This window comes from Rutidosis leptorrhynchoides, chromosome 3 (assembly GCF_046630445.1).
Source record: "Rutidosis leptorrhynchoides isolate AG116_Rl617_1_P2 chromosome 3, CSIRO_AGI_Rlap_v1, whole genome shotgun sequence".
In the NCBI taxonomy this organism is placed as follows: domain Eukaryota; kingdom Viridiplantae; phylum Streptophyta; class Magnoliopsida; order Asterales; family Asteraceae; genus Rutidosis; species Rutidosis leptorrhynchoides.
Genome location: NC_092335.1, coordinates 73,158,186 through 73,174,739, shown reverse-complemented (window position 1 = coordinate 73,174,739; position 16,554 = coordinate 73,158,186). Strand labels below are relative to the sequence as shown.

The following is a 16,554-nucleotide window of genomic DNA, read 5'->3' as shown; positions in this document are numbered from 1 at the left end:
CGGAACTAGAGGAATTTGAAGAATCGGGTGAGAAATCCATATTATGTGTTTGGAATAGGGTTTGATATGAAATGGGTATTGAATACTGAATGATATATTCGTCTCCTTGAATACGTATTTATAGCAAAAAGATTTTCGTAATTTACGGAGGAAATTTAGGAAAAGTGGTAGACAAGGTCTATTGGGATAGATATGATAAGATATGATTTGTCTATACTCCAATAATGGCAGTATGACGTGTCGAGATTATAAAATGATAAGTATGTAATCTAATAATCTTTCGATTAAAGACTTTTAATTCATATACTGTGATAACCCAATGACATTTTCCGGTTCGCAAACCGATGCATAAAGGTATAAGGCATATAGGTACGTGATATAACAGGGAGTTATATACGTTTGAGTATGAATAGTAACAATTATAGGAGTTTCAAAAATCATGGATAATATTTCATGTAATACATATGTAATACACAAAACCATAATATATGACATAGGAATGTCAAGAATTTCAGAAATCATGGTGTCGCATTTAAATGCGGTGGCGTAATTGGATAATACTTAGGGGAATTAGGAGAGTTCTTAGATTGGCTCGGCATTCTAAGATAAATAAATTTCCTAAAGCATAGTGTAGCATTTAACAATTAAAGGCAACAATTAAAGGCACTATGGTCAAGAAAAGTTGTAGTCCTACATTGCTAAGGTACCTAATTGTATAAGGCACACATAAAATGCAATCCTGGTTCTCTACAACAACCTGCTCTGATACCAATCTTTGACACCCCCAAATAGGGCCTGGGGTATTTGTGACTAATTATATCAAATCACAGTTGTATAAACGAGAACGACTCTACATGAGACGTTTTGTTGAGTTTTGCAGCGGAAGATAAATGTCTTTAATTGATATGATATGTAATGAAGACTCTAAGCATAGCAAGCAATCATCATCAAAGCAGTAGATATATAGCGGAAGCAATGCTTAAGTACCTGAGAATAAACATGCTTAAAAAGTCAACACGAGATTGAGTGAGTTCATAGGTTTGTCATAAATAATGATTTCAGTAATAGTGTTAGACCACAAGATTTGTTTTCATAAGTAGATCACTCAGATCCAGTCAAGTTGATCTCCCGCAGGATCAAAAAGTTATGCCAGTGCATGATATTTAGACTAAACGTTGTTTGCCCCGTGACAAGTTGTTCTGTCCTTGTCGTTTAATTTCATTATCAAGTAATACAAAGACTTAGTCAAATGTATCGGGGACGTTACTCCCGATAGGCCTATCCCCAATAATTACGAATGCCGCAGCAATTAAAAATATCACTGTAGGGACTTAGTCGGACATAGCCGGGTATAGCATAGTTTTAACAGTTGGTACTGATATTTAGACTAGACTTTCAAGTTTGCCCCGTACAAGTTATCATTTATACTTTTCGGTTGGGGACTTGCTGGTCATAGCCCAACATATCACAGTTTAATAGTTGGTACTTGTGTTTAGACTAGACTTTCAAGTTTGCCCCATAACAAGTTATCATTTATACTTGTCGGTTAGGGACTTGCTGGTCATAGCCCAACATATCACAGTTTAATAGTTGATACGTGTAAAACAGTTATAAAAGTTGCGCATGTATTCTCAGCCCAAAAATGTAAAGAGTAAAAGGGATCGTATGAAACTTACGAAAAATCAGTTTTAGTATTTGTATTCATTTCATAAAAACAGTAGCGCATGTATTCTCAGCCCAAAAATGTAAAGAGTAAAAGGGAGCATATGAAACTCACGAAAAATCAGTTTTAGTATTTGTATTCATTTAATAAAAACAGTTATAAAAGTAGCGCATGTATTCTCAGCTCAAAAATATAGACAAAAAGGGAGCTATGAAAACTCACCTTAAATAGCAGTTGAAGTATTCTACGCAAGAAGGAAAGTAAAGCAAGTAAGTGATCTGGATATCAACCTTGAGGTATAACGTTTGATTAGTTAATGTCTAACTTGACATAAAGTATGTTTATTAATATAGCAACTATATTGACAGTGACGGTTTTCGAGAAAAGTTCATATTTCTCAAAAGTTTCTATTTTTGGAAACCTACTATTTATGAAAAACTTCCACTTATAGTAAGCTTCTAGTTTAAGAATGTTCGGGTTATAATTCTTAACAAAGATGTTGTACAATCTCGCCCAAACTTCATCGCTAACATGCAAGTCACTCGAATGATCTATTGTTACCGAGCGGCCCAGGATCTCTTGACCAGAATCTAAGTCTTGGCATTCGAGATCCACAAGCGTCCCATAATGGTAACAAGGATCACCCTAGGCCACAAGTAGCGGTGATGTTTGTAGTCTTTGTACGCTATCTTTAATTATAACCTTCACGTTAGGTGCGTATATACATATATATTCATTAATTCGATTTTAATTATAACTCCTATATATTAATTCATAAAAATACTTTTATAATTTTTAGTAACATATATTACTAATTATAACATGTTATTTATTTTAATTTTAATTGCATATAATTTATAACATTATTTACATGTTTCGGTAAAAAAAATAAACCGAAGTAAATAGTAAAAAGTAAAAAGTAAAAAGTAAGAAAAGAATACTTACTAGTAGTAATTCTTCAAAGAGAGAATGAGAGAAATTTTGGTGTGAGTTTGAATGAGAAATGAGGGGTATTTATACTTGAAAAAATTAGGTAAAAAGAATAAAATAATTAAAAGAAAAAGAAATATTTTAATTTTTAATGGGATTTTAAAATTCAAAAGTATTAAATGTTAGGTCATGGGATAATGCACAAAATAAAATAATAAAAGTAGTTTTCCATTATAATTTTTAATTAAAAAGTAATTTATTTATTTAAAAAAAATCATTTATTTTAAGGAATTGATAATGCTCATGCCAAGTCCGTAGGAATTGATAATGCTAATGCAATTCCATGGGATGAACTCAAAAGCATAATGATCAACAAATTCTGTCCTCAAAGTCAAGTTCAGAAACTTGAAGCTGAGTTCTGGGAACTCAAGGTCAAGGGTACTGACATTGAGAAATATACCAATCGTTATCTGGAGCTTTCTACTCTATGTCCTGAAATGTTTCCTACTGAGGCTAGAAGAATTGAGCGGTATATTGAAGGTCTTCCCGAGGATGTTTAAGGGAATGTTATTGCTGCTGAGAAGGTTACTTTGGATGTTGTGATTCTCATGGCACAAAATCTCATGTTGGCCAAGAGAAGAAGGGCGTCGACCAATAAGCAAGTTGAAACCAAGGGTAATGATGGTAAGAGGAAGTTTGAGCCATCTCAAGGTTCGGCTCAGAATGATAATAAGAAGCCTGCGGATGGTACAAGGTCGAATTATAAGGGTACTTATCCTTTCTGTATTCGTTGTGAGAGGCATCACCAGGGGAAGTGTACTGCGGTTTGTGCGTTGTGTAAGAAAGTGGGACACGTTGCTAAGACGTGTAAGACTCCTTCGAAGGATAAGGCTATTGTTCCGGCCAAAGCTCCTCCTACATGCTATACTTGTGGAGAGAAGGGACATATTAGTCCGAATTGTCCTAAGAAGAAAGATAATCCCGCTACTGGAGCTAATGCTACTGCTGCGAAGGGTCGTGCGTTTGTTATTACTGCTGCTGAAGCCCGAGATGAAGATGAAGTTATCACGGGTACGTATCTTGTCAATAATTTCTATGCAACTATTTTATTCGATACTGGTGCCGACAGAAGTTACGTGTCTAGTGATTTTTGTACCCTATTTGCTGAAAAGCCTCAACCCTTAGAAACTAAAAGATTAGTAGAAGTAGCCAATGGAAAGGTCATGCAAGTCGATAAAATCTATAAAAACTGCAACCTAATCTTAGCCGATAAAGAATTTAAGATAGACCTTTTACCGGTCGAGCTCGGAAGTTTTGACGTCGTAGTTGGAATGGACTGGTTACGTCCATTGAGAGCTGCCATTATGTGTTACGGTAAAACCATTCATGTTCCATTGGGAAATGGAGAGACTCTTATCATCCAAGGTGAAAAGAGTGGTTCCAATCTCAATATTATCTCCTGTATTAAAACCCGCAAACACCTTATGAAAGGTTATCCAGCTATTCTAGCCCACGTTAAGATGATCGAATCGAAAGAGAAGTGTATTGAAGATGTACCAGTGGTTAAAGACTTTCCCGATGTGTTTCCCGAAGATCTTCCTGGTCTTCCACCTCCTCGACAAGTTGAATTTCAAATTGATTTAGCTCCCGGTGCTGCTCCTATTGCTAAAGCACCATACCGTTTAGCACCTTCTGAAATGAAGGAACTTTCCAACAAGCTCCAAGAACTATTGGATAAAGGTTTCATTCGTCCAAGCTCGTCCCCATGGGGAGCTCCTATTCTATTTGTTAAAAAGAAGGATGGTACGTTAAGGATGTACATTGATTACCGCGAACTTAACAAGCTTACTATCAAGAACCATTATCCGTTGCCACGTATTGATGATCTATTCAACCAACTTCAAGGGTCAATTGTTTATTCAAAGATTGATTTGAGGTCCGGATATCACCAACTTAGAGTCAAGGAATCTGATATTCCTAAGACTGCTTTTCGCACTCGTTATGGGCACTATGAATTCTGTGTCATGCCTTTTAGTTTGACCAATGCTCCTGTCGTTTTCATGGATCTCATAAACCGTGTCTGCAAACCTTATCTCGATAAATTCGTCATTGTTTTCATTGATGACATTTTGATCTACTCCAAGAGTAAGAAGGAACATGAGCAACATCTGCGCGTGATTCTTGAACTCTTACGAAAGGAACAACTCTACGCTAAGTTTTCTAAGTGCGAGTTTTGGCTCAAAACCGTACAATTCCTCGGACACGTTGTTGATAGTAATGGAATACATGTCGATCCAGCTAAGATTACTGCTATCCAGAACTGGGAGATACCAAAGACTGCGAAGCATATTCGTCAATTTTTAGGACTTGCCGGTTATTATCGGAGATTCATAAAGGATTTTTCCCTTCTTGCCAAACCTCTTACGAAGCTAACTCAAAAAGGGAAGAAGTTTGAGTGGTCCGAAGAACAGGAATCTGCTTTCAAGATTCTGAAAGAGAAGTTGACCACAGCCCCGATTCTATCTTTACCGGAAGGTACTGACGATTTTGTTGTTTACTGCGATGCCTCAAAGCAAGGCTTTGGTTGTGTTTTAATGCAACGTGAAAAGGTTATTGCCTACGCATCTAGACAGTTGAAGAAACACGAGGAGAACTATACCACACACGACCTTGAGTTAGGTGCCGTGGTATTTGCATTAAAGATATGGAGACATTATCTATATGGTACCCAGTTTACGGTGTACACTAACCATAAAAGTCTTCGACACATCTTTGATCAAAAATAGCTGAATATGAGGCAAAGCTGATGGCTCGAGTTATTGAACGATTATGACTGTAAGATGGAATATCATCCTGGCAAGGCAAACGTAGTTACCGATGCCCTCAGTCGAAAAGACGATGTTAAACGTGTTCGTGCCTTAAACCTGAAAATCAAATCAAATCTTATATCATGAATCTGCGAAGCTCAACTGGAAGCTATTAAACCAACACTTATCGAAGGTGAAGGACCTATCGGTTTTGAGAACCAACTCCAAGTGAAAGCTAATGGTACACGGTAATTTGGCAACAGAATTTGGGTTCCTCGCTTCGGTAATCTCTGTGAACTAGTCTTGGATGAAGCGCATAAGACTAGGTATTCTATTCATTCGGGTTCCAGTAAGATGTACCACGATGTGAAAGAATTCTACTGGTGGCCTAATATGAAAGCCGACATTCCTACTTATGTTAGTAAGTGTCTCACTTGTTTGAAAGTCAAGGCTGAACATCAAAAGCCTTCTGGTCTATTGACACAACCCGATATTCCGCAGTGGAAGTGGGAATGTATCGCTATGGACTTTATTACTAAATTGCCCAAGACTTCTAGTGGCAATGATACTAAATGGGTCATAGTAGATCGTCTTACTAAATCTGCTCATTTCTTACCGATCAAGGAGACCGACAAGATGGAGAGATTGTCACAACTGTATATCAAAGAAATTGTCTCTTGTCATGGTGTTCCTATATCAATCATATCCGATCGCGACAGTAGATTCACTTCCAGATTCTGGAAATCCTTACAAACTGCTCTTGGAACTCAACTCGACATGAGTACTGCTTATCATCCGCAAACCGATGGTCAAAGTGAACGAACCATTCAAACATTGGAAGATATGCTTCGCGCTTGTGTTATCGACTTCGGCAAAGGCTGGGATAGACATTTGCCTTTGGTTGAAATCTCTTACAATAATAGTTACCACTCAAGTATTAAGGCTGCACCTTTTGAGGCCTTATACGGACGAAAATGTAGATCCCCACTGTGTTGGGATGAATTAGAGGACAGACAGTTAACTGGTCCTGAAATCATACACGAGACAACCGAAAAGATAGTTCAGATTAAGAAACGAATAGAAACTGCCCGCAGCCGACAGAAGAGATATGCTAATAAAGGTCGGAAAGATTTGGAATTCCAAGTTGGTGACAAAGTCATGTTGAAAGTATCCCCTTGGAAAGGCGTCGTTCGTTTTGGTAAACGAAGCAAACTAAGTCCGCGTTTTGTTGGACCCTTCAAGATTACTGAAAGGATCGGACCCGTGGCTTATCGATTAGAATTACCTGCTGAACTTAGCAGCGTACACGACGTATTTCATGTCTCGAATCTTAAAAAGTGTCTCGCTGATGACACTCTCGTTATTCCTTTATATGACATTCGCATTGATGATAAAATGCACTTCATAGAGGAACCCGTAGAAGTCATGGACCGATCTGCTAAACGCTTAAAACAAAGCACCATACCTATTGTTAAGATCCGTTGGAATTCACGACGTGGCCCCGAGTATACCTGGGAACGTGAAGACCAAATTAAACAGAAATATCCCCATCTCTTCTCAACCGCTGATGCATCCGAGAAGTCTACCTAAAACTTCGGGATGAAGTTTTTATTAACGGGGAGGTACTGTAACAACCCTCACTTTTCGACTTCTAAATTACTGAATTAACCCTAGGGTTATATGTCTGACTATATGTATTAAGGGTTGTTATATACAATTAAATATTGACCGAATAGTAATTTTTAGTCAACAATGTACGCTTAAATAAATAATATATTATTAATTTATATAGTTTGACATAATTTAACTAAGTATATAAACTTTGTATCACTTTTATTATTTAGTTAATGTATTATATATTTAACTATATAATAAATCCAATTATATATAAATGTAATAATATTTAAAAACTTACTAAAACTATAGTTTAATAATTAAAATCATAATTATTATTAAAAATACAAAATACCGAATTATTTATTATTTTTATGCAAAATTTGTATTTATTAATTAAATAAAAAAATATAAAAATAAAATAAAATAAAATAAAATATTATTGACAAATATTCTTGGAAAAACATTAAATCAATTTGTTTATTTATATAAAAAATCCTTAAAATAAAAAAAAATATAAATAAATAAATAAATTACTTTTTAATTAAAAATTGTAATGGAAAAACTACTTTTATTATTTTATTTTGTGCATTATTCCATGACCTAACATTTAATACTTTTTAATTTTAAAATCCCATTAAGAATTAAAATATTTCTTTTTCTTTTAATTATTTTATTCTTTTTACCTAATTTTTTCAGGTATAAATACCCCTCATTTCTCATTCAAACTCACACCAAAATTTCTCTCATTCTCTCTTTGAAGAATTACTACTAGTAAGTATTCTTTTCTTACTTTTTTTTTACTTTTTACTTTTTACTTTTTACATTTTACATTTTACTTTTTACTTCGGTTATTATTTTTACCGAAACATGTAAATAATGTTATAAATTATATGCAATTAAAAATAAAATAAATAACATGTATACACTATTACTATTACTAGCACCTATAACCTACTACTTATATTGTAACATAAAAACATTTTGGGATATGTATTAGAGATGTATAGATCTTCGAACTTTCTTGACGAATGATTTCTATGAGATTCTAGACAGAGGGTTTGGATTTCCGATTTAAAGGGTCCTATGGCTCAAGCCCCTAGATCTAAATTAGCCATTCGAAGGGAAAGGGGTGATTGGAAGCTTATCTAATACGGCAAGTATCCTAAAATGGAAAACACTGATAAAAGTAGAAACTCTCTAGTCATAGAAACTTAGTAAAATAAGAAACTTTCTAAAAATGAAAACTTTATAAAAATAGTAACTTACTAGGAATAGAAACTTAGTAAAACAAACACATACTTAAACTTAAACATGGGCAAAACACTTAACTACTCTTAAATGTCAATAGGTTGACTTTCCTGCTCACTCGTTCAACTCTTTATTCCGAGGAATAACTCTCTCTCTACTTACTAAGGTGAATTCATAGCCCCTCTTTATTGCTAGCAAACTTACTTACTTTACTTGGGGTGAGACACATGCTGTTTTTACTTTTTACATTTTAGACACAAGTACCAAACTGTTAAACTATGTTATACCCGGCTATGTCCGACTAAGTCCCTACAGTGATATTTTCAATTGCTGCTGCATGCTTAATTATTGGGGGTAGGCCTATCGGGAGTAACGTCCCCGATACATTTGACTAAGTCTTTGTATTACTTGCTAATGAAATTAAACCGACAAGGACAGACACAACTTGTCATGGGGCAAACTTGAACGTTTAGTCTAAATATCACGCTTTGGCATAACTTTTTGATCCTGCGGGAGATCAACTTTACAAACTAAATCTTGTGGTCTAAAACAACGACAAACTTTTTGTTAAACCTATGAACTTCACTCAACCTTTTTGGTTGACACTTTAGCATGTTTTGTCTCAGGTGCTGTTTGATTCAAGCTCTTATACTTACTGCTTATGTGATGCTACTTGGACATAGGATCAAGAGATATCGCATTTATTACCTCTGCATGTGAACATTTACGTTATTGTTATTCCTGTCATTGTAAAGACATTTCATTTTCCGCTGCGTACTCATTAAAGTTAAATTCATCATTTAGTATTGTTCTCGTTTATTATAATATGTTGGTATGTTTTGATATTAGTGACGTTCCTTCCAGACCCTATTGGGAGGACGTTACACACGAGCCGGTAGCATCGAGTGTGAACCACGAGCCGGTAGCACTATACACGAGTATGACTCAAAAGCGTATGGTGTGAACCACGAGCCGGTAGCACCATAGCGTTATTGGTTAACCATATTGAGATTGTTGTTTTGTTTAGCATATTATATATATACTGAGTTGAGTATATGCTATTGAAGTGGTGTGATAATGTACGACTTGTTAGTGTTACGGGTATGTTGACATGCTATTTGAGTTACAAGTTCGTATGAGGTATTTGGTATTGTGATTGCAAATGGATAGGTTATATATATGTATGTATAATTGTTGCACTCACTAAGCATTGTTTACCCTCTCGTTGTTTATCATTTTATAGGTTCCGGCTTGGACAAGGGTAAGGGCATACGGTTGGATTAGTTGTCTCCCGTTTATGTTGACAGGGGGTGCTTTTGGCATAGCTTTTGAAGTTTGGCCTAACGTTTTGGGTAGTTTAGCCCCAAACCGTGCTCGAGTGTCGTTTGGATTATAAACTAATATTGTAGTGGGTCAAACTTGTATAAAACTTAATTAATGGCTTTCGTACCTCTTGTAAACATTTAAATTGATGTACGTTTAAATGGAACTTGTGGAATGGTTTACATATTTAATTGGCGCATAGATGTGTATTATAAAATAAAAAAAATTATCGTATGGAATACGGGTTGGGTTGTTTCACAATTTATGAGAGATTAATATTTCCTTTTATAAAAGATTTCGTAATATTTTTTAATTAAATTAGTATATAATTATGACATCATCATTATGAAAATTAAAAGGTAATTAGATTAATGATGACATCATCATTTTAAAGCTTTATATGACTATATAGATAGGACCATCACAAGATAGCCCGATAGATGGGTCATGAGTTCTTTGCAAGAGGTTTCATGTTCAAACCTATCTATAACGAATATTTAGTGGTGGTCAGTGATGAGTTGAAAATAGTCATAGAGTAATCCTGATGGGCTGCGTGCATCAGAGTATATAGTCGGATTACTCTCCCTCCTAGATAGTCCAAAACATGAAAAATCTTCTACCTTTTACCTTGTGTGTTATTTAATAAAAGATATAAAATAAATGGATAGATAAATTTTTCTATAAAATAACAAAAGTCTAATTCAACCGCGAGGTGATGGCGGATTCGTTAGGGCCTATTTTTATAAAGTTTAGGTCATGTGTTCGAATCCATGAAATTGAAAAAATAAATCCCCTCATGATTATGGAGCTTCATCCACGATGACTTCAGAAGTCGCACTTAAATTAATCGGCTCGTACAGTAAGTCGGAAACTTAGATATATCAAAACAACAAAAGGCCAATTCAGAATCAGACATCCACTTTTCAGATTGTTCATGTGTCGTTGTTGATGATTTATAAATATTAAAAAGTTCCTTTCCTATAAACTGTTTTTATTAAAAAAAATGTTTTACACGCTTGACTATTAAATCAAATCTATATATATTGGAAGATCCGATGATATAAACAACCTTTTTCAATTCTTCTTTGCATCACTTATATTTAAAAATGTACAGAAACGAGTTTTTAATTTCATTACTCTTATAAAATAGGTATAGACATTTGCGGAGTATATTGAAACAACTAAAAAATACCAACAAAAAATTTATAATAAGACAAAAGTATTACGGAGTATTACTCGTCTATACTTCTCTTGTTATTCTTGTTTCTTTAATACAAGGAATGTATCTTGTTCCTATATAAACAAGTGTTCTCGTTAAGGTTTGAGTACACAAGGTAGCATGAAGCATCGAAAGGCAAAACAAGATACGGAGTATTTTATAAAAATGGATTTCATTAGTATACATTTGAAATATTCTACATTCCATATCATTATTTATTTTTATTATTATATTATAAAAAGGACATATACTTATATACTAACCTGATGATAATTGACATACAATTTTAATTATAACAAGAAGACCTCCAATGTTGTATATCCCTATCATAGCAACCTAGAAGAAAAGCATATAAATATGGTAAATATTTATTCTCTCCAGGGTAAACATTAAAGAATAAATATATACGCATACTTAAACCACAGGAGCTTGCTGTAATTTTTTAAACATGGACGCATGCTTTTGACCTGCAATATGGAATCTGTAAACTGTATCACTGTTGCAAACAACATTACAAATTTGACAAGTTCTCACAAGATTTGCAGCTGCCCCGCCTTCCAATACCTTCCGTTTCTTAGCGGCCAAGTCTTGCGGAGTCTCTACCTTCTTTTTCTTCCCCAAATTACCCTTCATCGGGTTTTCCATCGGTCCTATGACTCTGTTACTTTGCACAGCTAAATTAAAGTTTGTAGTAACGGAAGTAGTCGCAATGGAAGGGGTAGCAACGGAAGTAGGTTTGGTTAAACTTTCCAGATTTTTAAGGTGTTTCTTACCCATTTTATGTTTAAGAAGAACGTCTGTAGAGTTGCACGTAAGTTTACAAACTTCACACCACGCAGATTGAGAAATTTTTGCTTTTTTGGGAATCTTTTTCCATGCCATGCGAGGTTGGACAGTTGGATTTGGATTTGGATCGATCCAACGGACGTGGGCGATTGCAGGTATATGCTGTAGTGATGCATCTTGAGAAACCGTTGTAGCCTGCAAATGTTATTAAGAATATTACTTGAGCAATCAAATGCACAGTGTGTCTCTAGTGAGCTCTTATGTGAAACTTAATATGGGAAGTTGACCTATGCAAGACCAAGACATTATTCGAAGGCCTCTAGAGGACTAGAACTACTATACTTATATAAAAGGTATGGCAAACCTAAAACCCAACACAATTTTCCATTATGCCTAAAGGAACAACAGGTAGTGTCTGTACACAGAAATTAAAGGCTACCTTTATAACTTCACTCGTCCGGGCACCAAACAGATAAACATCTCAAGATTTATCATAAACAAACAGATTTATATCTTAAGGTATAATCTGATTCAGAGAATGATATAAATTAGTAAAGTATCAGATATCAGATTCTTAAGATAATATAAATAAGCAACTTGAAAACGGTTTGTATGATACATACAAGGGTCTGCATTGTAATTCATAAGCTAAAAAAAACCGAATCTCAATTTTGCACCGAAGTTACTGTGTGCAAGTCTTTAACAATTAAATTTGGTAGTTTTATTGCAACCAACAAATTCTACTTTGCTAGAAAGCATATAATATGAGGAGCTAAAAAGACATCAAACTAAGCAGATTTTAGAAACCTCTAATTATGTCCATGAAACCAGAACTTAAATGTGAATGGCAACTAATGTCATCCTTTGGTGTTCTATCTGTAACAATCTACTTTGCAACGAAAGCAACAAGTACGATCAAAGGAAGCTCATTTCGCTGGATCGCAGTACTAACATTGATCATATATCACTAACCAATCAATAAGCTAAAAAATTGTCATCAATAATAATAATAATAATAATAATAATAATAATAATAATAATAATAATAATAATAATAATAATAATAATAATAATAATAATAATAATAAAAAAATTATTGTATAATACATATTAAAATTTAGAAAGAATAAAGTATTAAAATTTAGGTAACTACATATTCATATGCCTTACTGTTGTATATACAGTGTTTGAATAATCATAACGCAGATCAGGCTCCTTTGCTGCCCAATCATACACCACTGAGTCCGTAGCGTATGTAGACGGTGGTACGGCACTAACTGCGTGAGAATAACTCAGGGCAGCGGCACGGTGATCAATGTAAACACCGCCGGCGTGGTTGACATGATACAAAGAAGAATGATAATAAGAGTCAACGCCCGGTGGATTATGATCGACTTGAGCTGTGGGATAGTGTGATTCGTAATGAATTGGGGGATAATTAGGGATAGGGTTAGGGTTAGGGTTTTGTGGAAGGGAATGAGAGCCGAATTGGGAGGTCGGTTGGGAAGGATGGTAAGAGTAGGGATTATATAAGTAAGGGTTTGGTGGTTGCATTGTTTAAGAATGACTAATTTTGAGATTTGGAACGGTGGTGGCGGTGGTTGTAGGTGGTGATTTGACGACGGAAAAAAGGCGACGACGGATACGATTCTGTGAATTTGGGATTTTATTTTCTTTTTCTATAATCAGTCGCAAAAAGTTGTCCTTTGACCCTCCTATTACTGTGCTAACTAAACTATTAATCATATTAACCTTTCACATCAATCAATACTAATATCTTACAACTAATTCATAACTAAATAATATATATCATAGCTAAAACAATATTCCTCTTAATATACAACGTACAAGCAATAAAGCATCAAATCCAACAATAAAAAGTTATTAGGACCTACAATTCCTATAACTAACCTAAACACTTCCGTTAAATTAATAGTGAGTGCGGATAACTACTACGGGTAGCTAGCTCGTGCCTATAATTAGTTACGAGTAATGACGGGTAATGAACAGGTAATGAACTGGAGGGAGTAGGGAGTGGTCTTACAATAACCACACAAGTAAATTCTAATCCTTGAATGTTCCCAACAAATTATTTGCAATTTAAACTAAGTTATTAGAGCACTCCCAACGGTTAGTCCAGGAGACCCGCCCAAACTCGCCCAGGCTGGGCGCCGATGGCACCAAACCCGCCCAGGGTTCGCCCAGCACTCGCCCAGGCCCGATCGTCCAGCTCCATTACTATTCTGAGCATATTTGTGGGCGAAAAAAAATGGGTGTTTTTTCCCGTTATTTGCCTCCAACGGCTCTTTTGCCTCCAACGGATCTCAAACGGCTACTTTCCTTTCTTTTCTTTTTTTTCCTTCTTTTTTAACTCTATTTAAACTCCATATCTCAACCCCATTTTACACACAACTTTCATATTACTTATCCATTTTTATTCATTTTTCTCACATCTTTCATAAAAAAATGAGTTCCAAAAAAACACCAAACAAAGGAAAAACGAAACAACGTCCGGTAGTTCAAGATCCAAATTCGGTTAGTCGAGATATGATGCAAATGCTACTCGATAACTCGCAACAAACTACCGGGTTTTCTCGTTTTGCAAATACTAATCATTTGCGGGTATGTTCGGAAATGTCCATCAACAACAATCTCAAAATGTTCCGATCTGCAATAACCAACAATCTCAAAATGTTCCACTCTTCCCGAACCAACTATCTCAAAATGTTCCAATCTACCCGAACCAACTATCTCAAAATGTTCAAATCTACCCGAACCAACAACAAACGAAACAAACACCTTATTATCCAAGTCTCCGTGACGAATCGTCCGACGAAGAAGTTCCCGAAACACCACTCCAAAATGAACCCGAATCCGAACCCGAGCTCGAACCCGAAGCCGAACCCGAACGTGATCCGAAAGGAAAAGGAAAAGGAAAAGTGGTAGAAAAGAAAGTGAGGTGTCCGAAGACCGCGTGGACTGACTTGGAGACAAAAATTTTAGCCGAGCGTTTTGTATATGTTTCCGAACATCCGAGTGTCGGAAACGACCAAAGTCATACTTCATTTTGGAGAGAAGTCCGAAGACAATATAATTCGATTGTCCCGGTGAAAAGACGTCCGGATCAAATAAGTGGAAAATGGTCGAAAATGCAAAGGGATGTCAAGATATGGATCAGTATTTACAACAAATACGAGAGAATGTGGGAAAGTGGTTGTAATAATGACGACACTTTGCGTTTGAGGATGCGTGGCGAGTGTTAAGGAATTGCCCGAAGTTTTTAGAAGGCGAAAGTATTTCGAGTAGCAACAAACGAAAAGAACCCGGTCATATACCAATTAATGATCAAACCGAGGGAAGTTCCAATCCAAACACAAGCATGCACCCCGACCCAACCCAAATGGAAAATTTGTTAAAGGATACCGACCCAATCCGACGCCCTCCAAGTCGAGTTAAAAGTCAAAGGGACTCTTACTCATCCGATGCCGCGAGCCGTATGTCTTCCGATGAAGTTCGCTTTAAAATTGCTCAATCGGTCCAAGCTTCACAAGATGTGGCGAATCAAACCATGAAAAAGCTACAAGATGATAGCATCATGTGGACTATGTTTAAAGGGTTGAAGTTTCTTTCCAAACCGGTGTCACGAGATTTGCCTTCCGATGAATACGATATGCTAATGCTTGCTCGAGACAAAATTAAGAAAAAATATGCGAAGAAATTGCAAAACTTGGACGACGACGACGAGGAGTAGTTTGATTATTTAGCTTTCTAGTATTTTTTTTTAATTGTCGTAATCTTTTAATTTTAAATTGTTGTAATGTTTTAAATTTTAATTATTGTATTTTTTTTTAATTTTAATGAAATGGTAGTTTTATGTTTTTTATTTCAAATTTATCATATAAATATTAATAATTATTTGATAATATAAAATAATTCAAAAACAAAAATAAAAAAATGGAAGGAGGAGTGTCTTTGTTGGGAGTGTTTAGTCCTGTGAAGGAAGTGAGATGGAGGTGCTAATGTGGCGCTGAATGGTTGGTTAGTCCTTGAAGTAGGGATGGCAATGGATCGGATATGGATCGGGTGGTCTCATATCCACATCCACATCCATTTAATTTTTTAAATCCATATCCATATACATTTAAATATAAATCATCCATCCATATCCATATCCGTTGGATTAAGCGGGTTAATGGATATCCGTTGGATGTTAAGTATTTATAAAGATATTTATATTTTGTAATGAAATTATCAAAGGATATTTAACAAATCTATGTAATATATGTAAGATATGTGAATTTAATACTAGTTATATAGTTATATCTTAATAATTTAGATTATTGATAACATTTTAATAGTTTATAGTCTACATGTACAAGGATATGTAAATATAAATGCATATATTAAAAGAAATATGTATATATTTATACGTATATATGTATTTCGGATTGTAATTGGATATATCCGTGGATGGTAAATTGACATCCATATCCGATCCACTAATTTTTCACATCATCCATATCCATATCCATATCCGTTTATCATCCATTTAGATCATCCATATCCATGTAAATGGATCGGATCGGATGGATATCCAATGGATCGGATATCCATTGCCATCCCTACCTGGAAGACATCCTGTCACCATTGGGAGCACTCTTAGTAAACTGTCTATTTTTTCTTTATTTTTTGTTTATTTATTTAATAGTGTATAAGGTGTTCTAATTAACTTTCAGATTAAGTAAATAAATTAAGTGATGACATTATAAGTAAAGTTTTGATGATTTTTGTATTAACAAAAATATAAATGGAACTTCAAAAATTTATTAGTCTGTAGTATTATTACCAGTGGTGAATCCAGGATTTAAGATGGTTGGTGTTATAAAATAATAAGCGAAATCTACCGAGTTACAAAATTTTAATTGAGAGACTAGGATCAAGTGAAAACATAAAAAATAATA

General features: G+C 35.0%; 1 protein-coding gene across 1 annotated transcript; it reads right to left on the bottom strand.

Annotated features, from left to right (window-relative positions):
• Positions 1–11,057: 11,057 nt before the first annotated feature.
• LOC139896331 (uncharacterized) lies at positions 11,058–13,270 on the bottom strand. Its single transcript, XM_071878958.1, has 2 exons — positions 12,764–13,270; positions 11,058–11,788 (listed from the first exon to the last, which is right to left on the bottom strand). The coding sequence occupies exons 1-2, from the start codon at positions 13,145–13,147 to the stop codon at positions 11,222–11,224; spliced, it is 951 nt and encodes a 316-aa protein (XP_071735059.1). The 5' UTR covers positions 13,148–13,270; the 3' UTR covers positions 11,058–11,221.
• Between the last annotated feature and the right edge of the window lie 3,284 nt (positions 13,271–16,554).

Coding starts and splice junctions, on each gene's coding strand:
- LOC139896331 (XM_071878958.1), bottom strand. CDS start 13,147: ATGCAACCACCAAACCCTTACTTATATAATCCCTACTCTTACCATCCT. Junction 11,789..12,763: donor CAAACACTGTATATACAACA/GTAAGGCATATG, acceptor TAACATTTGCAG/GCTACAACGGTTTCTCAAGA.